General features: G+C 33.9%; 1 protein-coding gene across 2 annotated transcripts; it reads left to right on the forward strand.

The window, feature by feature from the left end:
• Positions 1–3677: 3677 nt before the first annotated feature.
• On the forward strand, positions 3678–19529 carry LOC107426461 (myosin-6). 2 transcript variants are annotated; one of them, XM_048480673.2, is made up of 39 exons: positions 3678–4147; positions 5153–5281; positions 5359–5502; positions 5786–5931; positions 6020–6176; positions 6331–6389; positions 6483–6642; positions 7432–7581; positions 7665–7801; positions 7887–8033; positions 8195–8296; positions 9420–9477; positions 9562–9663; positions 10054–10091; positions 10235–10361; positions 10483–10653; positions 10744–10875; positions 10948–11057; positions 11140–11200; positions 12145–12322; positions 12444–12649; positions 12826–12945; positions 13958–14056; positions 14478–14690; positions 14816–14955; positions 15112–15235; positions 15339–15383; positions 15494–15586; positions 15688–15858; positions 15969–16124; positions 16246–16434; positions 16644–16769; positions 16881–16951; positions 17033–17132; positions 17267–17323; positions 17903–17959; positions 18320–18400; positions 18503–18585; positions 18996–19529. In XM_048480673.2, exons 1-39 carry the CDS (start codon positions 4145–4147, stop codon positions 19108–19110), a joined length of 4557 nt encoding a protein of 1518 aa, XP_048336630.2. In that variant the 5' UTR covers positions 3678–4144; the 3' UTR covers positions 19111–19529. The 2 variants fall into 2 exon arrangements, with proteins under 2 accessions (XP_048336630.2, XP_015892138.2); XM_016036652.4 differs by having other exon boundaries at positions 3680–4147; positions 15503–15586.
• The last annotated feature ends 2385 nt before the right edge of the window (positions 19530–21914 follow it).

Below are 21914 nucleotides of genomic sequence, written 5' to 3' on the forward strand. Positions count from 1 at the left end.
CCGAAGATCAGTAAAGGTGATAAATAAATATCACCTCTAAGCCAAATATTTGCATGCATTTAATATAACTTCGAGAATATGCATTTTTAATGGATTTTTACCATTTACACCTTGAAGTTTTCTATTCCATCAGACTCTGTTAATTGAATGGTTTGTAAAGTTTTTAGCTAGTTGGAAACCAATTTAAATTTGAAATTTGTACAAATAAAAAGCGATGCCAACTTTTTAACAAATATATAAAAGTAGTTCATGGACCCACGTTTATAGAAAGTTTTCCTTTATGTTATAAAGCTCGAGACTATATAATAGAGCAATATAAAAAAGGAAAAAAAAAAAAAAAAGTTTAAGCAAGAGAACAAATTTTTAGATCTCGACGTTCTCAGTCGTTGACATGAGAGGTTAGATCTTGATTTTCCATATTAACACAGCGGTTATCTACTTTTTGCACAGGCAAAAATCAATTATCGAAGAAAGCAATTTATTTTTCCGTCAAAAAGCAATTTCTTTTAATTTCTTAATGATGAAACCAACCAAAAAGGAAAAACAAAAGAAAAAAAAAAAAGAGAGTACAATCAACGGCTAGAATCGCACCGAACTTGTCTCTTGAGATCCAGACCGTTGTTTTCGATTCCCCATACAAATTTACAATGATGCCATGTTCTCGGTGGAAAGAAAAACGCGTCAAAATTGTAAAAAGCGGTGTGTTGACGCGCGAAACCTCAATGTGAACGTAAAGTGCGATCTGATAGATTCAGTCAAACCGCACGCGCACGAACTTCACGCATTTCGTTCATTGGTTCCTGGCAAGTGAATCCGTAACCAGGCAACTGAATTATTACATCCCACATGCCGAAGGCGCGTGGTAATTTGTTTTTAATTTTCACACATTCTAAAATGCTGCCAAACTTAATCGAGGATGTTTAGTAGGACCCAGAAATACAAAGCCAACGTGGCATACCAAAAGCCAATAAAATAGAAGAGAAGCAACGGAATAAAATTACCGGAATATACCTGTTTGATACGTGGCACATTATCATTGGGTATCGATTATTATCTTCTTTGAGACCGTGTAAACTCTTTGACATGTATTGCCTACTTGTGAAAGCGAAGCAGTGTTGATGCAATGCTTGCCTGCCCATGTTGTCTAATTTAAAAAAAAAAAAAAAGAAAAAAAAAAGAATTTAATATGAACAATTACATATATATATATATATATATATTTTAAAAAAGCGAATTATGGTATTTTCTCAAACATATCCACATTATTGGAAGATAATTACAACTTGAAGCCAATGAAAATGCTATAGAATCTGGGAATCTGGGCCAATTGAGATCAAGAAAAACGACAGGTGATGCTACTCTCAGTTTTGCGTTTTGGCATCGAACAGAAAGTTCGTGGTCCATGAAGTTACCATAAAATCGTTGTTCACCCAATTAAAAATTTAGGTTTGCTAATTCCGTTGCCTTACCTCTTAAGGCTGGATCCCTGCAGGCCCGCCTTAACTTCGGGTTCATATTAGGAGAGCAGGACAAATATGAGCAAAATGGCTAGCAATGAGATGGGGACACACTATATTTTCCATATATTTGTATAAATACAGTCTTCAATTTAATGTGAAAATTTATTATATATATATATATTTTTTAGGAAAGTATTTTTTAAAAAATATATATATATATTTGAATTTTATTATTTATTCCCAACGAAACCATTTATAACATAACAATTGTTAACTGATTACATTTAACCATCCATTAATTTTTATTATAATAAAATAAACATTATTTAAATTGTCAAAATATATACCGATCACAAATAATAAATATCAATTTTTTTTAAAACAAAACTTTAATAGGGAATTCCACCTCATTTGGAAAAAGGATAAAGGTTAACGTATAGAAGATAAATTAAGAAAGGGATATAGGACTAACAATGATAAACTCAAAACTCATTCTCATGTATTTCCATCCATTTGGGTTTTCTCCAATAAGATTTATGATAATTTAAGTAATTAACAATATTAAAAAAAAAAAAAAAAAAGACGAGATGGTTCCCCAAATTCGAGTCGAATAGACAGTTTAAATCAAATTGTGATATGATAACATCACAAGATATTTTAATGTTGTTAATTTGGTTGTGTTGCTTTCATTCTTGGGTACCACACAAATAATAAGTGTGGGCCTTTGTGCTCAGAGATGGCATAAAGGCCACAGGCCATCATTTGCATCTTCTCCCGCCTTTTCTCTTTTTACCTTCCTCAATATTTTTTTATAATTATAATTATCGTTATTTTAAGAAGTGCTAATTACTTTAAAAAATTCAACCTATTGTATAAAGTTAAAATTAACACATATTCCACTACTACTACGGCAAACATTTATCTAAAACAATATATATACATAGTAGCAAACATATGAGACTGTTTTTTTTTTTTTTTTAAATATATATATATATATATATATATATATATATCAGAGTAAATGATGGACAACACGTACAACATAAATAAATCATTGTAAAATGAAAGACATATAGAACAAGCTTCGAACAAATATTTACTATATATATATATTTTAAAATATTTACTATAAATTGATCTTGCAGAACTCCCAGGGAAAAAAAAAAAAAAAATCCCTACCAAATACAGGATGACAGTTCTATAGGACAAGGTCCTTGCTAAATCTCACCACTGATGAAACAAGTATTAAATGTAAATTATGGAAACTTAGATAATAATTAATATATTTTTTGAAACAGATAATATTTAATATTTTTTTTTAAACAATAATAATTAATACTTGAAGTAGAAAGGAGATATTAGTTGGTATATATGTACTAATTTTCTCAAGTCCATATTACATAAGTACAAGTTACTAAGTTATTTTTCCATAGACGTAAAAAAAAATATATATATATATATATATATTTTTTAGCTATATTATAATATAATTCTTTAAAAATATAATATATACGATAAAATATTGAATATATGTTTAATATGAAACATCTTTACCCAAAAAAAATAAAAATAAATATAAAATAATAATTTTTTTTTTGGTAATAAAATAAAATTTTGTTATTTGTTATTTTTTTTGCAATAAAATTTTTGTTAATTAAAATACATATATGTTTTTGGGATTATGGCCACAAGTAGATGGGACATGACGGCAGTCTATTGACAGTCAATTTCCGAAAACGAGACGGCAAAACATGTAAATATATGAAATTAAATTTAAGGCAAGAAAAAAAGAAAAAAAGGTATAATATGGGGATTGCCAATGCCCACAATTTTACTCCGACTAAACAGTGACATATTCACGGGAATTTGGCACTTTTTAATTTTGAAATTTGTAATATATATAAATATAATGACTATATTTTGGCACTTCTAAATTTTGAAATTTTGTAAACAGTGAGTCAGTGACCGTTAATAACGGCGTAGAATCTACTCTAGGGTCTTTCCTAAGATCTATGACTGTGTCTCTTTTTTTTTTTTTTTTTTTCTCCTTTGTTTTTTAACGGGGTCGGATTTGAGATTTTTAAAGATTCAGACAGGCGCTGTGACCGTGTCTGAGTTGTCATCAAAAGGTTCCGCAATTTCCGTGGACTAGAAGGGTAGTTTCGGAAACCCAGCCATTCTAATAGACGTTTTAATTTTACAATCAATTGACTAAACCCCACAATTGCAGCATCAGAAAAGACCAATTAGAACTGCCATTGACGGTGGCTAAGCCGAGGAAGTAAAAAAACAGAGAAAAACAGAAAGAATTTTTTTCTTTTTTTCTTTCTTCCTTTTTTTTTTTTTTTTTTTTTTTGGGAAAACAAAAGCTCTCCAGCGCAAAGACAATATACCAAATCTGCTTCCGCGGCATAACACAGAGAGAGAGAGAGAGAGAGAGAGAGAGAGAGATAGAGGGGGGGCTTAATCTCTTCGGTTGTTGGAAGGGCTTAAGCTTCTTCTCAGTTCTTGATAATTTGTTCATTTCATTTTTACTTTTTATTTTTTTGGTTTTTGGATTTGTTTGAAGGAGGAGGAGTTCGTAAAAATCGTTGCTTCTAACTTTGGATGATCGTTCTTGGAAGATTTCGAAGTAGATCCAAAAGCAGCCGTTGTTTCTGATCCGATCAAAAATTCTGTGTGAAATGGTATCTGTTTTTATTTTATTTTTATTTTTTTATTCCTTATTCATTTGAACTTTTAGGGGCTTATTCTTTATAATGAGATTTGTTCATAATTTTGATTGGAATTATTTATGTTTTGTTAGTTTACTGTTTGGATGAACTGATCCGTGCTAAGTCTGTGGCAAAAATCGATAATTTGTTGTCATTTTCATGGTTTTTTTATATCTGGTTTCGTGATTTGAGTTCTGATCGTATTTGGATTCGTCTACATTTTCTAATCAAGGAGATGCCAATAATAATTTACCATTAAACCATGTAGGACTTTATCTTTATGAGCTATAACCTTGTGGCAATGCTATAAAGATCAGTGATTTCATTTATAGAAAAGTTTTATTAGCGCCAGTCTGACATTTGGTTCGCCTTTGAAATTTTAAGTCATTATTTGTAGTTGTATCGTAGGTTGCTAGTAGTGGGTAGCTTTGCGTATGGAAAAATGTTAGCTTGAGTTTGAATTTTAACATAAACTCCTAGTCCACATATAATAACTCTGGCTTTTGGAATCATCATTTTCGAATTTCATAATTCTAGCACGTATTTAGTGCTGTGCAACGACTCAAACCCTGGTTCCACTTTTTAGCAAACTAATACAGGCCTTAAATATTATTTGACAATCAGGACAGTTGAATTGGTAAGAATATACAAAAGCTAGCATTTTCTTTGGCAATTTCCAGTGGGAATAACATCTATTTTACTCTCCTACCTGCGCTTCTATTTCTCCAATGTGAAATATGCTCACCAACAGAAGTTGAAGTTACGAATCAATATAATATAGTTGTGCCTCCTCCATTCTTGGCATTGATTTTATCATACAATACATAATGATGTGTTTTGGAGTTTGCTAAGCATCTTGATAGTGTAGGAATTTGAACAATAGGGACCTTGTGCATTTTTCTCAAATGTGGTGGTAGACATTTTCAATTTTTGATTCAAGTTGTTCGAAATATTCAACTATGAAATTCTGCTTTGCAGGCTGCTAGTGTTAGTTTTGTGGTTGGGTCTCTTGTCTGGGTAGAGGATCCTGATGCAGCTTGGCTAGACGGTGAAGTTGTGGCAGTTAAGGGGGAAGAGATTAAGGTCCTCTGCACTTCGGGGAAAACGGTGGGTGCTCTCACCTTTGATTTTGTTCATTTCCTGTTCTGGAAATAAGTATAATTTCTGATTTTGGAACATTCTAGGTTGTTGTTAAAGCTTCAAATGTTTATCCCAAAGATGCGGAAGCCCCACCCTGTGGAGTGGATGATATGACGAAGCTGGCTTATTTGCATGAACCAGGAGTTCTAGATAACTTAAGATCAAGATATGATATCAATGAAATATATGTAAGGACTTACAAATTAGATTTCATTCACCCTTCAACATTTTGCCCATGTTTCATTATTTAGATTGTCAAACTGTTTTTGCCTTTGTTCTGTTAATTCATTCTTTCCGGTTGGGTGGGTGGAGAAGGAAGAGAAAGGGGGGGGGTGTGTGGGGGGGATGTGGGGTTGTATTATGGCCGTATTCTGAGTAATAGATGCTGGTTGGAACATGTTTTTGTTGTCTCTTTCCAAATAAATAACCAATGCATGTTCCGTGGTGGTCTTATACAATATACATCTTCAGACTTATACAGGGAATATTTTGATTGCTGTGAACCCTTTTACGAGACTACCCCACCTCTATGATAGCCATATGATGCAACAATATAAAGGGGCAGCCTTTGGTGAGCTGAGTCCACATCCTTTTGCCGTTGCAGATGCTGCGTATAGGTATATGAATATTTTAAATTATTGTTGCATCTTCTTCACTTGATTCGTTTACCTGTGTACATAAAAAACACTGTTTCCATTGTTGTAGACTCATGATGAATGAGGGAATTAGTCAGTCAATATTGGTTAGTGGTGAAAGTGGGGCAGGTAAAACAGAAAGCACAAAATTGCTTATGCGCTATCTTGCATACATGGGAGGGAGAGCTGCTGCTGAGGGGAGGACTGTTGAGCAGCAAGTCCTGGAGGTACTTTTGTTTTGAAATAAAAATTTGCGTGATTAACATATTAAAATCTGATTTAATTTTTCCTTTATTTTCTAGCCTATAGTTACTCTTTTGATTTATTTATTTATTTATTTTTAAATCGGGAATATTTGCTTTTTTTGTGTCTGATTTGCAGTCTAACCCTGTTCTTGAAGCATTTGGCAATGCAAAGACTGTTAGAAATAATAATTCAAGGTATTAGAACCTTTATCTAAAAGGATCATCTTGCTTATATCACAAAATTTATGTCTTGGATTCCTTTCATTTCAATGTCTTGGTTGCTTCCAGTCGTTTTGGTAAATTCGTGGAAATACAATTTGATCGGGGGGGCAGAATCTCGGGAGCTGCCATAAGGACTTATTTGCTTGAAAGATCACGTGTTTGTCAGGTTTCTGATCCCGAGAGAAACTATCACTGTTTCTACATGCTTTGTTCTGCACCACAAGAGGTATTGGATCATTGATTGGTTCACCATGATCTGCTTCATTAAAAGAATTAGGACCATTCATGCTGAGCATTTGACCTTAACTTCTTGTTGAAAGTTTCATTTTTTTTTAGATTGGTAAATATTTTTGACTGCTTTATGATTGTAGCATATTGGATTAAAATTAGAATTTATGATGTGGATTCCAGTAGTGAAAAGATCCTTTGTTAACTTTTCTTACTCTATATTTTTTTTTGGATGTTACTTCTTTTGTATATGTATTTTAGCTTCCATTGAATTTGGTCTTGTTTTCCCATATTTTCTTTTATTATCATGGCTCAATAGCCTGTTTTAAATTATTGTTTTATAAGGTCCAACAAGAATTTGTTATGTATTGTCTGGAAGAAATGGGGCTTGAAGGTATTAGAGGTGGACAAGGAAGTTGGGACCTGAGATATTTTAGTTCAAATCATTCATAGTGTTTAATGGCAATTGGACTGCTTTCTTTTCAGTCAACACATGTTTGTCTGATGCTCCCTTTCCCACTGCCTTATTTATCTCCTCGATAACATGTTATAATTTTTGTCCAAACCTAAAACGTTAAGTATAAATTTTAAAAAAATGAATGATATTTTTGTTATTTCTTGCTAGAAATGGATGTTGGACACTAATTTCCAATATAAGTATGAAGCAATCATGCTTTCTTTGATTCTCAAAATGGAGAAATATGTATCCAAGCAGAAGAAAAAACACCTTTAACTCTTTATGTTGGATACATAAGCATCAATGGTTCTTCTCTTTTTCCATCTGCAGGATGTTCAGAAGTACAAATTGGGACCGCCTAGTACATTTCATTATTTGAACCAATCAAATTGCTATAAGTTGGATGGTGTTGATGACACTAAAGAATACATTGAAACAAGAAGAGCAATGGATATCGTTGGAATTAGTTCTGCTGAGCAGGTATACAGTTATAGTTGGTTCAACTGAAAGCTAGAATCTTAGTGTACCTATGCTTGAATTTTATCTGTTTGCTTTTAATCCAGGATGCAATATTTCAAGTCGTGGCTGCAATTCTGCATCTTGGTAACATCGAATTTTCAAAAGGGAAGGAAATAGACTCATCTGTGCCAAAAGATGAAAAATCTTGGTTCCACTTGAGAACTGCTGCTGAGCTGCTCATGTAATTTTACTTTTACATTGACATTTCTGCATGTGCTATGATAAGTTAAGAAAACTAAACTTCTCAATTCATATGTTTTGATCAGGTGTGATGCGAAGGCACTAGAAGATTCTCTTTGTAAACGTGTTATCGTCACTCGAGATGAAACAATTACAAAGTGGCTGGATCCAGATTCTGCAGTTGTAAGTAGAGATGCATTGGCTAAAGTTGTGTACTCGAGGTTGTTTGACTGGTAAGTCTTAGTATTGTCAAACTCCAATCAAACTTTTGATTTAATATATTGCAGTAGTGGTCTCGGTTATATTAATTTTACAGTTTTTTCTTTACTTTCTCAGGCTGATTGATTTGGTGTTTCTCCATATTGCTCAATAACTTCAATTTTTCTTTCTGCAGGCTTGTTGAAAAGATTAATAGTTCAATTGGTCAAGACCCTGATTCGAAGTTCCTGATTGGTGTTCTGGATATTTATGGGTTTGAGAGTTTCAAGACAAACAGGTGCTTAACCGGTATGCCTTTTGTTTAATAATTGACTAGTGAACTGATGGAAAATGCCTTTCATTTTCCTTAATGGTCTTTTGGTCCTTAAATGGAAGTGTGGGGGCACGTTAAGCTTATTGAATAGTCCATGCTTAGTCAATGATGCATCCTGCTTTTATTGACTCGTTACAGTTCACTTAGGAGGTGCATATTGCCATTTAACTTGTTTGTGATGCATAAGCAATTGACGAGAATTGACATATTACTTTTGTATCCATGTTTATCACTTTCCCTTCCTTTGTCCTATTCCCTTATTTTTTTTATTTTTTTATTTTTTGTGGACTAGTATGCTTCATGATGTTTAAACCTTTCCTGGCAAAGGTTAGATGGATTGGTTTTAATTTTTCACCTTTAAATACATTGCTTTTGATTTTTCACCTTTAAGTACATCTCCATATGTGGTATAGAAAGGACATAGCTATTAAGTGAGTTCTAGTTTCTATACTAGAGGTACTCCATTCTGGTTTCTTTGACAGTATATTTTGTTTCTTAGCTTTGAGACAGTGCTGGGATGTTTACCAATAAGACAGAGATACTAATATTTATTTGTGGTTATATTTATGTAAGCCATTCTATGGTTGCCTTGAGTTGATATATTGTTTTCCCAATTAATGAACAGACCATGTGCCTATCTATTATGTAAAGAAAACTTTATTTCTTTTTATTGTCTGCAATGTGACATTTCTGTAATATGACCTCTAATGTCTAATATCTATATGTAATCCATATGCATGGTTTTACTGTGCAATGGTTGGAACATTACTATCTGTTATCCATTGTTTTTAACACTATTTCTATATGGATTGCATAATGTGGTGAGCGTACTTGACATTGTAGGTTACTTAACCTGTAGGAATGTACTAGTATAAGCATAAATCTGTGTAAAATTGCATGTCTGATCTCCTTCTTGAAGATGGCCTAGAGTTTTTAGGAAGTAAAATATATTATGGCTGCAAATGTTGTCTCTGCTATCTAAAAAACTATACAATTGATATATTTACATTAATCTAATGTGATACCTTTTCTTTTGGCTGGCTTGTTGGGTTCTTCATTTAATGATTATTTACTTCTGGATTTGCAGCTTTGAGCAATTTTGCATCAATTTGACGAATGAGAAACTACAGCAACATTTTAATCAGGTATGTTTGTGAAGGACATGTCTATTTTCATTGATATCCTTGGTATTTCTTCGGTCTTGTATTATATTATTGCTGTTTGTGCAGCACGTTTTCAAAATGGAGCAAGAGGAGTATTCAAAGGAAGAAATTGATTGGAGTTACATTGAATTTGTTGATAATCAAGATATCCTAGACCTCATTGAAAAGGTTGGTGCCGTTTAACATGTATATGTCTTTCCCAGCTTTCTTTAGATATTTCATCAGCTGTATCCTGTGCTACCCAACCTCTTCATTTACCTCCCTATACCATGTTCCATACTTGCGCACTTAAGGTTGTGGCTATTGGACACTCCAAGCATGTGGAATAACATTGAAAAGATAATAAAATCTGATGTTAAAGCAACATAGGTTGTGTCTTTGGTTACAGCCAGTGGTTGATTTGTTTATAGTCCTTTCTGATGCTCGTTGTTGAAAGTCCATGTTGAATTTTTATCAGAAGCTGATGAAGTGTCTCCTGTTGTGTTGTAACATAGGTTGTATTTTCATTCACGTTCAGATTTTTTATTTTTATTTTCATTTTTTCAAATTAAATTTCAGAAACCTGGTGGCATAATTGCTCTTCTGGATGAAGCTTGGTAAGTGCAACACTAGGGAGTTCTGCTGTTTGTGTTTCTTTTTGTGTTTTATGAACAATTCATCATTGTTTAGTTGGTTTGCTACTCTTGTATACTTAATTTGTCCGCTCTGGTGTTAAGATAACCGAGGTTTGTGTATTTAGTATGTTTCCAAGATCAACACATGAAACATTTGCCCAAAAGCTGTACCAGACATTCAAAAATCACAAGCGCTTTAGCAAACCAAAATTGTCACGTACTGACTTCACAATTGTACATTATGCTGGTGATGTAAGTAGGCTTTATTTGTGAATATTTTCAGAATTTAGCTTACTGTGCATTTTAAATTTTATTAGTGAATAAATACATCTAATATGAATATTGCATATAATGTATTTAACATAATTTACAGGTCACTTATCAAACTGACTTGTTCTTGGACAAGAACAAAGACTATGTGATTGCTGAGCATCAAGCACTCTTAGGTGCTTCCAAATGCTCCTTTGTGTCAGGATTATTTCCTCCTTCAGCTGAGGATTCATCAAAAACATCAAAGTTCTCTTCAATAGGTTCTCGTTTTAAGGTTTGATTATTTTATTCTTCTTGGAAAGTAATAAACTGGCTTAAAGGTATGGCATTTAGCATTTGTGAACCTCTTTTGCATGTTATGCAGCAACAACTGCAACAATTGCTTGAAACTCTAAGTGCTACAGAGCCACATTACATTCGCTGCGTGAAACCTAATAACCTTCTTAAACCAGCAATCTTCGAGAACAAAAATGTTCTGCAGCAATTACGATGTGGGGTAAGGGTGTTGACATCTTCTTTTTGGTTATTTGTTAAATCATTGTTATAACTTGCTTTATTATCTTTGCAGGGTGTCATGGAAGCAATCAGGATAAGTTGTGCTGGATATCCTACAAGAAAAACTTTCGATGAATTTGTTGATCGATTTGGTCTTCTTGCACCTGAAGTTTTGGATGGGAGGTATTTGTGTTCTTAGCTGTAAGATATTGTGCCTTGTGGTCATTGAAGTGTCTTACTTTTTTCTTGATATATATCATGTTAGCTCTGATGAAGTGGCAGCATGCAAGAGTCTTCTAGAGAAGGTGGGACTTGAAGGCTATCAGGTAATAATTCAGTGGCTGATATCATTATTCACAGATTGGAATTCTACTGTTTTCATATGCCCTTTTTGCAATTGCACTTTTCGTTATTCATTTATTCTGGCTAGAACAGGACTTTAGATGCAGGATGCATTAACTTTATCATATTGCATGTATGCTTTGAGACATAATGAGAAACTTTCACCGGCTTTGTTTTCAGATACATCTTTTTATGCAATGTGATTCTGTTGCCCTGTTAAAGGATCATATGAGCTCAAGAGTTTTCTGTATATTGCTCAGCGTGTATTGAGTTTAATTACTTTGCACTCATTTGAAATTTTATCAGGGTGCAGTTTCTTTTTACCTTATTTTGTATAAGCTGAAGATGGAAATAGATACCACGTTTTCAAATTTCAACCTATTGGATTTTTTTAATTACATTATTTTAGCAATTTCATTATTAAATAGAACAAGAAGCAGAAAACAGTGTTTTCTTTTGTATTTATTTGCCTCTTTCTTTAATTTTTCTTAAAGAAACTCAATGAGTAGGAATGCAAGGGATGTCCAGGAAGGAACTAAGAGAAGCTGATTTGGCCTCCATGATACATTGACATAATTACTTTCTAATATCTCTTCGTTCTGTTGACTTTGTGCCTTCGTATTTCTAGTTGGAATAGTATCTTCTTATTTCTTAGTGAGCTTCTTATACAACGTTTTAAATTTTTTTGCCTTCACCTTTTGGTTTCTTTGTTGGGGTTTGTCGTTTGATGTGTTTGTATGATTTATGCTTGGAACTTGAACCATGTTTTGGTTTCTTTCTTACAAACTTTGTGCTGTACCAGCAAACATATCTAATTCCAGCTATAATTGTTTATCTAATCTATTGAAACTGTTTATTCATATTGTATGTCATACTTTTCTGCTGTGCAAAGGTTCTTCATCTCATTTGTTCTATTCATGTTTTTCAGATTGGCAAAACAAAGGTTTTTCTTAGGGCTGGCCAAATGGCAGAGCTGGATACACGTAGAAGTGAAGTTTTAGGAAAGTCAGCTAGTATTATTCAGAGGAAAATTCGGTCTTACTTGGCTCGGAAAAGTTTTGTCTTGCTGCGTCGGTCTGCAATTCAGATTCAATCTGCTTGTAGAGGTATGCAATTTTATTATTTATGGAGCTTCTAACTTATATATCAGTACTAACTACAATGGCATTGAGATGCCTCTGTATTGCTTGTGAGAGATTCTTCTTTTACATTTTGATCTATGAGCAGGACAACTTGCACGGCAAGTTTATGAGGGCATGCGCAGAGAAGCTTCCTCACTGATGATCCAGAGAGATTGGCGCATGTATACTGCTAGAAAAGCCTACAGGGAAATACATTGCTCAGCCGTTTCCGTTCAGACAGGTATGCGTGGTATGGCTGCTCGCAATGAGTTACGCTTCAGGAGGCAAACTCGAGCAGCAATTATCATCCAGGTAAAACCATTATTTTCTGTAACATGGAAAATACTTTCTTGAGATTTCAATTATATCACCTTGAACATTTTGTCTGCCGTTGGCTAAACAACTCCCATGCCTTTCTGTTGCTTAAATGGTTCAAACTCTCACTTAATATTCTCCGGGTATTTGTATATTTTGGTTATTTGCTGCAGAGCCAATGTCGCAGATACTTGGCACGACTGCACTATGTGGAGATAAAGAAAGCAGCAATTACCACACAGTGTGCATGGAGAGGAAGAGTTGCTCGTAAAGAATTGCGGAAGCTTAAGATGGTGATAATCTTTCTTTATTTTCCTCTATGCCTCCTTTCATCATATTTAATGCTGTAGGACAACCTGGGGGAAGTGTCAAGTTTATTGGTATAATTTCTTATAAAATGGATTACATAGTTCTTGTAGCCCTAAGTTCTTCAACACAATCTTTGGAGAGGTTAATAATTTTTTAATTTGGTGTCTGGAGTACAACAAAGGTTGGCATTTACCAAAAACTGCAACTTGCTTGACCTCTGTACTAAGTTATTTGTAATGCTGATCCAGATTAGTTAATAATCCCTAATCAATTTGCATCTTAGCCATGCGCATCATCTCCATAGTCAAATATCACCCTTCTATCTTCCTGGTTATGGAAAGTGAATACATTAGTTTACTTCTATTTGAGACCCCATTAACATTTTTTCATCACCACTGTTAAGTTTCATCTTTCACTACCATACTCCCTACAGTAACATGGACTCCGGCTCTTTTTTACTCTCTCTCTCTCTCTCTCTCTCATGTGCTCAAACACATGCACACACTAGCTTCATACTTTTGCATCCTCTGACTAAAGATACTTAGCATAACTCTCCTCGGTTTGTCATGGGTCTCACCTGCATCCATTTTCCTCGCTAACTTATTTTTTCTCCATCATACTTGAGACCACATATCCCATATTGCTTCAATTTTCACAAGATAATGCAATCAGAACTTGTTTTCGTTTTAAATTAGGATAGTACACTCATAAACGTTTTGTAGTTATTTGAATTCCCTACTACTAGAACTGGAACAAAAGTTTATCTTTGCTTTTTGGGGTTACTTAATTCAACAGCAAATTATATTGGAAAGAGAAATACTGCTTCATTGATCAGTTGCCATTAATGGTTGCAACTCTTAGAGCAGCATCATGTTAATGGGGTCTACAATGTTAAATTTTTTTCAAAGAAAAAGTATTTTGGCATATATCTGCTATTATTATTTTTATAACAATAATATATATTTAATTTTCATCTAACATTTTCTTCTTTGACAGGCTGCTAAGGAAACTGGAGCTCTTCAAGCTGCGAAAAATAAATTGGAAAAACAAGTAGAAGAATTGACATGGAGATTACAATTGGAGAAACGCATGAGGGTATGGTTGAGTTCATTTGAGTTTGCTAAGTTATTGCTTGTTGGGTTTATCTGACTTGCAGCTAGGTAGCTTAAGTTCTTTCTATCAAAATGTTCTTTGTTATTTTTTGACTCATGTTCTTGGCTGGGTGAATTATTACAATACCTTGCTGTTGTCTGTCAATTCAATTTAATATTTTGCTCACAAACACACACACACACACACACACACACACACAAACATGTGCATGCACGATGTGTGCTAATTTAGTATTATGAAAACCTAAGACATAACTAATGAGTATTATGAAACGCTAAAACGTAACTATTATACATAATAAGTTTCACATACACTCATACACCTGTGTATATGTATGCTAATGAGTTTTAAAAGCTAAGGCGTAACTATCATACATAATAAGTTTCATGTGTGCTATATGTAGTCTGACTTGGAAGAAGCTAAGACACAAGAAAATGAAAAGCTACAGTCTGCTTTGCAAGAGATGCAGATTCAGTTTAAAGAAACCAAGGCACTGCTTGAGAAGGGGCGTGAGGATGCAAGAAGAGCAGCAGAAAAAGTCCCCATTATACAGGAGATTCCAGTTATTGACCATGAAATGTTGGAAAAACTAAACAGTGAAAACGAGAAACTCAAGGTGAGGAGGCCAAAAATGTAGAATTTACTGTCTGCAAGAACTTGTGTGCATATCTATTTTTTTAGGACATGTTAAATTGGGCGCATATCTATTGGCTGTTATATTGCTTTATAAAATATGTGCAGGTTATGGTGAGTTCACTGGAAAAGAAAATTGATGAAACAGAGAAAAAGTATGAAGAGGCTAACAAAATTAGTGAAGAAAGGTTGAAGCAAGCTTTGGATGCTGAATCAAAAATCATTCAGTTAAAGACTGCCATGCAAAGGTCCTATTAAAATTCTTTTCTTGGAATGGAACACAGAATAATTGGAATGTTTTGCATGCATATTGTTCAAAATGCAATTAGCCATGTCTGCTCTCTCTTCCCCCTTCCAGTTTCATTAATTTATTTTGTTGCAATCGTTCTTATTTCTATTAACAGGCTTGAAGAAAAATTTTCTGACATTGAATCTGAAAACCAAATTCTTCGGCATCAATCATTAAACACACCTGTTAAAAATACATCAGGGCATCCACCAACTCATCCGCCAACTCCTGTAACTCCGGTAATCCTTTAGTGCTTCAACCTGTGTATATCAGGGCATCCCCCAACCATCACTGTCTCCTTCTTGTTCATTGTAAATAAAATTTGTATTTTTTCTGTTGCAGAGTATGGAAAATGGTCATCACATGATTGACGAGAACAGGGCCAATGTAATTTACTGCTGTGACATTTTTGTTATATATATATATATATAAATATTTATTTTAAAGTAAATTATTATCATACTTGTCAATGTCATTATGGTCATTGAAAAGAGTAGAATCTGCAGGAACCACAAAGTACCACACCAGTCAAGAAGTTTGGCACTGAATCTGATAGCAAGTTGCGGAGATCCCTCATTGAACGTCAACATGTATTTTCTCCAAACGCTAAAATGAACTTGTTGTATTATTTTCACCCAGTTAAGAATTGTAGATCATCCATGTTTAACATCACATTCTGCTTTTGTTACAGGAGAATGTTGATGCTCTTATCAACTGTGTTGTGAAAAACATAGGATTTAGCCAAGGAAAGCCTGTTGCGGCCTTTACCATATACAAATGTCTTCTTCATTGGAAATCTTTTGAGGCTGAAAGAACTAGTGTTTTTGATCGTCTCATTCAGATGATTGGTTCTGAAATTGAGGTAACTGGACCTCTCTGTTGCTAGCAGCTGCCTGTTTGATGTATATTTTTTGGAGTTTTCTTATTTATATTGTGCTCCTGATAAGATTGCTAATAAGATCATAATTACAGAATCAAGATAACTTTGATCACATGGCTTATTGGTTATCAAACACATCTGCATTATTGTTCTTACTTCAACGAAGTTTGAAGGGTGCTGCTGCCACTGGTGCAACTCAACATCGGAAACCACCCCAGCCAACATCTCTCTTTGGGAGGATGACTATGGTATTTAGATTTCTAAAATACATTATGTTTCTCTTCTTATGCTCTGATTTTCCTTTAATTATGACATGATTTAATGCGTATAATGTAATATTAATTTCGTAAATTGGTAATTTACATGCAGGGTTTTCGATCATCCCCTTCATCTGCAAACCTTCCTGCACCTGCATTTGAGGTCGTTCGCCAAGTAGAGGCCAAGTACCCAGCATTGCTTTTCAAGCAGCAGTTGACAGCTTACGTGGAAAAAATATACGGAATCATTCGAGATAACTTGAAGAAGGAGTTGTCATCATTGCTTTCATTATGTATCCAGGTACACTGAAATTCTTAATTAATCCAACGATAATGGGGATTGATAAACTTTTATTGTCTTTGATATTCGTATTTCATTTTTGTATGAATAACTGAATGATTCTCTGGTGAGTTTTGGGCATTTGGGAGTTCTTCTGCATAAGTGTCATTCTTCTTTTTCTTCTGAAATTTTAAATTGTTTCATGTGGAACCTGTTCTGCTGATAATTAGGCACCAAGAACCTCCAAAGGAGTACTAAGATCTGGGCGCTCGTTTGGGAAGGATTCTCCTACCAGTCACTGGCAGACCATTATTGAAAACCTTAGCACTGTCCTTAGCACATTGAAAGAAAATTTTGTGAGAAAATTTTATTATATCTTAAAAACATTGAACTTGTATAATTCTACACATTTCGACCTCATTTCGAAGCATTAATAATCATGTTTGTTGTGGGTGGAATGGATTCAGGTGCCTCCTATTCTTGTCCAGAAGATCTTCACCCAGACTTTCTCATATATTAATGTGCAGCTCTTCAATAGGTAATCACCATTTCCTTTTCACAATTTCATGAAATTATGCTGTAAAGGTGACTTATTTCAGAACTTTTGATGCTTTTGCAGTCTTCTTCTACGGCGTGAATGTTGTACATTCAGCAATGGAGAGTATGTGAAAGCTGGACTAGCTGAGTTGGAACTCTGGTGCTGCCAGGCAAAAGAAGAGGTAATTTATTTTTACAACTTATTGAATTTAAATTTGGAAAGTTCAATGTTGGTCTGCATTCATGATTCGTTACCATCATTTACAGGGCACTTGATCATTTACTTGTTCTTCTACATTCATTTCTTGGTTTGCAGTATGCAGGTTCTTCTTGGGATGAACTAAAGCATATAAGGCAGGCTGTTGGCTTCTTGGTATGTTTGTGTTCTCCTTTCTTTTATTGCATTGGTGTCTATATGGTCATAGTTGAATAACATCTGTCTCACATTCCCACTCACCTGTTTCCAAAACAACATAATTGTTGAAACTTTATCTTATTGATCTCTTTTTAAGTTGTTGAAACATAATTGTGTTCTCCTTTCTTTTATTGCATTGGTGTCTGCATTGCTGCTTGATTATTAAATGTGAGTAGTTTTAATTCCATGCGATGAAGTATAGTTTCCCATGGATGGTCACTTAGTTTTATTCTTTTGGAATATTTTATGCTAGCAATGTATTCGAGCACAAGTTATTAGGTTCAGGAAAATCATTATTTGAATATTTAGTTCTGTTCTTTGGTTAATGAATTACAATGGTCTATTTATGCTTGTGCTATAAAAGAGGCTTGGAAATCTTTAATGAGGATGACTCTCTCTCTCTCTCTCTCTCTCTCTCTTGCACGCGCGCACACACACACACACACACACACATACACACACGTGGTTAGCACATTTGTGTAGCAGTATTTGTACTGACATCGAGCTTCCTTGATTTGCACTACTCTTAATCCGCAGGTTATACATCAGAAGTATAGAATTTCGTATGATGAAATCACCAATGATCTGTGCCCTGTAAGTATCTCTTGTTCGTTTGCAGATAAATTATGTGCTGCTAGAGTTGGACTATTAATTCATCATAGTAGTAGGCTAGTAGCCCTTTTTCAAGCATTATTGAGAAAAAAGTTTCAGTAGTCCAAAATAATATCATATTCCTACCTAGGGTTCCTGTCTATGTGTACAAAAATATGAACTGTTTAGTGTGTATTTGTTTATTTTTCTCCAAGTAGCATTTTGGTGGTCGGGATTCCTCTAATGTTTGCTTAACTTCAGTAATTTAAGTGGCACATTTGCACGCATTCAAACATATGCACACAACATATTCACACCTTCTCTCTGTTTCTCTCTCACACACTGCATATTTGGTTTCTTCAGATCCTTAGTGTTCAGCAACTGTATAGAATATGCACTCTGTACTGGGATGACAACTATAATACACGAAGTGTATCTGGAGATGTAAGTTAATTTACAACAATCTCTTATCTACGGTGGTATTTAGATTCACAATGTTCCCCATCGAATTCAATGCTTAGCAACCAATATTTTATCATTTTTCAGGTCATTTCTGGTATGAGAGTACTCATGACAGAGGACTCCAACAATGCTGTTAGCAATTCCTTTTTGTTGGATGACAATTCTAGGTGAGCTTTTTTCTCTGGTCATAAATGCTCTGTTTGTTACGCTAGAAAAGGAGATGCCATGAGTAATTGATAGACCTATATAAAGGACAATGAATTATATAGATATTTGAGATTATTGTTTTTATTTTTATTTTTTTGAGAATAAGCCTTACTTCATTTTCTGTTTTATAATTATTGATCTGTGTGCATGCTTGTATCAACAGTATTACAATCATATACATATGTTGACACACATATATATATATATATATAATCTGTATTTTTATACGTATGCTAATAATCTCCTACTTTTGATGACACTGTTTGTTATGCTTCATACGGTCAACTCAATAGTAGATGTTCCAAGAAAAACAAAAAACTAACAAAAATGTATTGCATTTTGAATTGCAACTAATCGGTGCTTCTTACAGCATTCCCTTCTCGGTGGATGACCTGTCCACTGCAATGCAAGAGAAGGAATTCTCAGATGTCAAACCAGCAGATGAACTCATTGAGCATCCAGCCTTCCAATTTTTACAAGACTAAGGCTGTAAGCTCTATTATGCTTTTCTTGTGTTTTGTCAAAGATAGACGGTAATTCTTTAGTAATTGCATTGGTTATTGTAAATCTTTTTTTCCCTTTTCCTCTATTTTATCCTGTACCTATGCCCCTGCTGTAAAATTATTTATTAATTCTTTCGTTTTTGGAAAATCCAAGGGGCAGCAGTATATCTCGAGTGTGTATTCTTTTTTTCTTTTAATGTGTTTTTGTTATGCCATTTTGAGCAGCAAATTTTAGGGAGGTAGGAAGACTATTGTTTCGTTGTTTGGTGGCTGAGGTATTGCACTCGCCAGTCAATTTTTGTTGTACAAAAGTAAACAATATATGTAAGCAAGAAAAACAATATTTTTGAGAAATTTTTGGTCATATGCAATCATATTTGATTTTGATGGTTCGTTTACAATTATAATTATTCTTGTGCTTCTTGACTTGACGGTGCAATGAGAGGAAACAATTCGCAGCCCTTTTGAGTCTTTGTTCCTATTCACCTGGAAAGGAATAGTAAGAGAAAAATAGAAAAATCTAAACACGGTTCTGTGAGAAAAATTATTACTCTTTTTACAGTCTTAAAACATTTGAAAACTAGCATGTAAAATATAAATGGTTAAACTAATTCGAAATTGAATTGCAATATTTATTGGATATTTATTGGATCAACTAGATAATGCTAATAGATAAATCTTGAATAAGAACAGCTATAACTGACTCGGACAATAAATGAATGCAAGGTTTTTATCTTTTTAATTTTTTGGTCCTCGAACCAAATCAATCTTGATCAGAAATTTAGAGCACAAGTACCTTGGAAACCATGAGGTATTTCACATGGGACTAGCTGAAATGCCTTTCACAATAACCTCGTCGACCACAAGAATGTCTTGATCTCTAGGGTCTAGACCTTGGACCATTAGACCAATACTGGACCATTATCTATGAACTATATCTACAAGGGCAAAACCGGTACAAGTGTAGTCCATTAAACTAGATCAAATTTTTTAGCTGTCCAATAGCTTTTAAAGGTCTCTCAGTCGGCAAGTGTTCGTACAAGTGGCAATTAATATTTGGTCCAAAAAATTGCAAAATTGGGCCCTATCCACAAAATTGGTTTGGAGTTGCATATAAACGGGATAGTTGTAGACAGACTTGGAAAGCGTTCCAAAATGGGTCCATGTGGGTAGGCCTGAAGGTTCACCTGACTAAGCCATTTTTGCACTGTGATTTTTGGTCCATCGTTAAGGTCCCCTACCTTTAATTTCTCTCTCTTTCTCTTTCTTTTTTTTTTTTTTTTTTTTTTTTTTGGCCCCTCCATCTCTCTCAAATCCCACATAGACATTTGGAGGTTTGACAGAAGTCACCGAACCATATAATACCCACATGCATCATGCGCCTATACGGTACGTTGGGTCCATTTTTCAGGCCGTGAATAGCATTGGCAATGGGGCCAATTATTCATATTGATCATGTTATTTATTTTTGTTATTTTTCTTTGTCCATTGTATTCCACATTCATAAAGTCTGACTTTTGTGCATATTTTTATATTGAAGAAAACGTTTTAGTCAAACTAGTTTTAATTGGTACAAATTTTGGTAATGGTTGACATTTTGTTTTGTAGCCAAATTGCAATAGGAGAGGAAAGAAACCAAAATTTCAACGCTTTAAGAAGATGAGAATGAAATGAAGCCTGTTTCTCATTGTCCTTGGCTCGCTTTCTATTCTATATAGCTTTAATATATATTTTTTAGATCGTGGAAGATTGCCAAAATAATTAGGGGACCATTGCAAAACACTTTTAATTCGAAGTAGTTAGCAAGAAATTATAAACGAAGACTAGTACCATAGGAAACAATCTGTGGTAAAAAATGGATTTATAATAATGTGTGAATAATTTCTTTAGTTACAATTTAAATTTTCCAATTTTCTAAAAAGATGTTACACGATCTAAGTGCTAAAGTCCATTCAGAATAGTGTAGCAACAAAATCACTTTCCTTGGTATTAATAATTTTGAATGTGAGTTCTCATATCAAGCCAAAAGGACCTATCTAAAAAACTTATAATTGACACCCTTTATCCTATTTCATTCAAAATAACAATGCAACCCCTTTATCCTTTCTTTTCAATCCAAAAATAAAAATAAAAATAAATAAAAGAAGAATTAGATAACAAGTTCCATCATTGTCATCACATTCGCAATCATATATCTATCTCAATATTTAATCTCAAATTGTATTATATGGTTGAACGGTTCTGATGAAAGAATTGATGTGTGTCCAATAATATCAGATATATACAGAAAGTCATTTTTGCAAGGCTATGCAGCCGACTTCCCTTACATATATTATAAATCATCACCCTCTTAATCTGTCTAATCAAAAAACTATATGAAAGTTTTGTGGTGTTGAATCAAAGTATATATTTAGAGAAAGGTATTGATAGTTCTGAATATTTGTGGGCTTTTGATTTTTAATCATATATGTAGAGAGAAGGTCACGATCTCAAATCAAATCAAATATAATGCAACCTAATTTTATTGATGCTTCCAATATATATACCGACGAAATTAAGCTAGAGGTAGAGCTTCATTTTGAAGCACCTACTTTCTGGGTTCAGGTCCATTTTGCTCTTTTTTGCTGCAGTTTCAGTGTTGAGTTTGCAAACTTTTCAGCTAACCATGCATTTACATGAAACTTAATTATAAGCAATAAACTAAGCTTTTGTATCTACAATATGTTTGTGTAATTTTGGAATAAATATGTGTTGGAAATTGGAAGTGATTTATTTTTAGTTTTGTA

This window comes from Ziziphus jujuba, chromosome 9 (genome assembly GCF_031755915.1).
Source record: "Ziziphus jujuba cultivar Dongzao chromosome 9, ASM3175591v1".
Classification (NCBI taxonomy): Eukaryota; Viridiplantae; Streptophyta; class Magnoliopsida; order Rosales; family Rhamnaceae; genus Ziziphus; species Ziziphus jujuba.

Bases quoted from the DNA above. Each gene is read 5' to 3' on its own strand.
- LOC107426461 (XM_048480673.2), top strand. The intron at 8,297-9,419 runs GTGCTTAACCGG...CTGGATTTGCAG, and splicing joins GAGAGTTTCAAGACAAACAG to CTTTGAGCAATTTTGCATCA. The intron at 15,384-15,493 runs GTAATTTACTGC...TGAAAAGAGTAG, and splicing joins TTGACGAGAACAGGGCCAAT to AATCTGCAGGAACCACAAAG.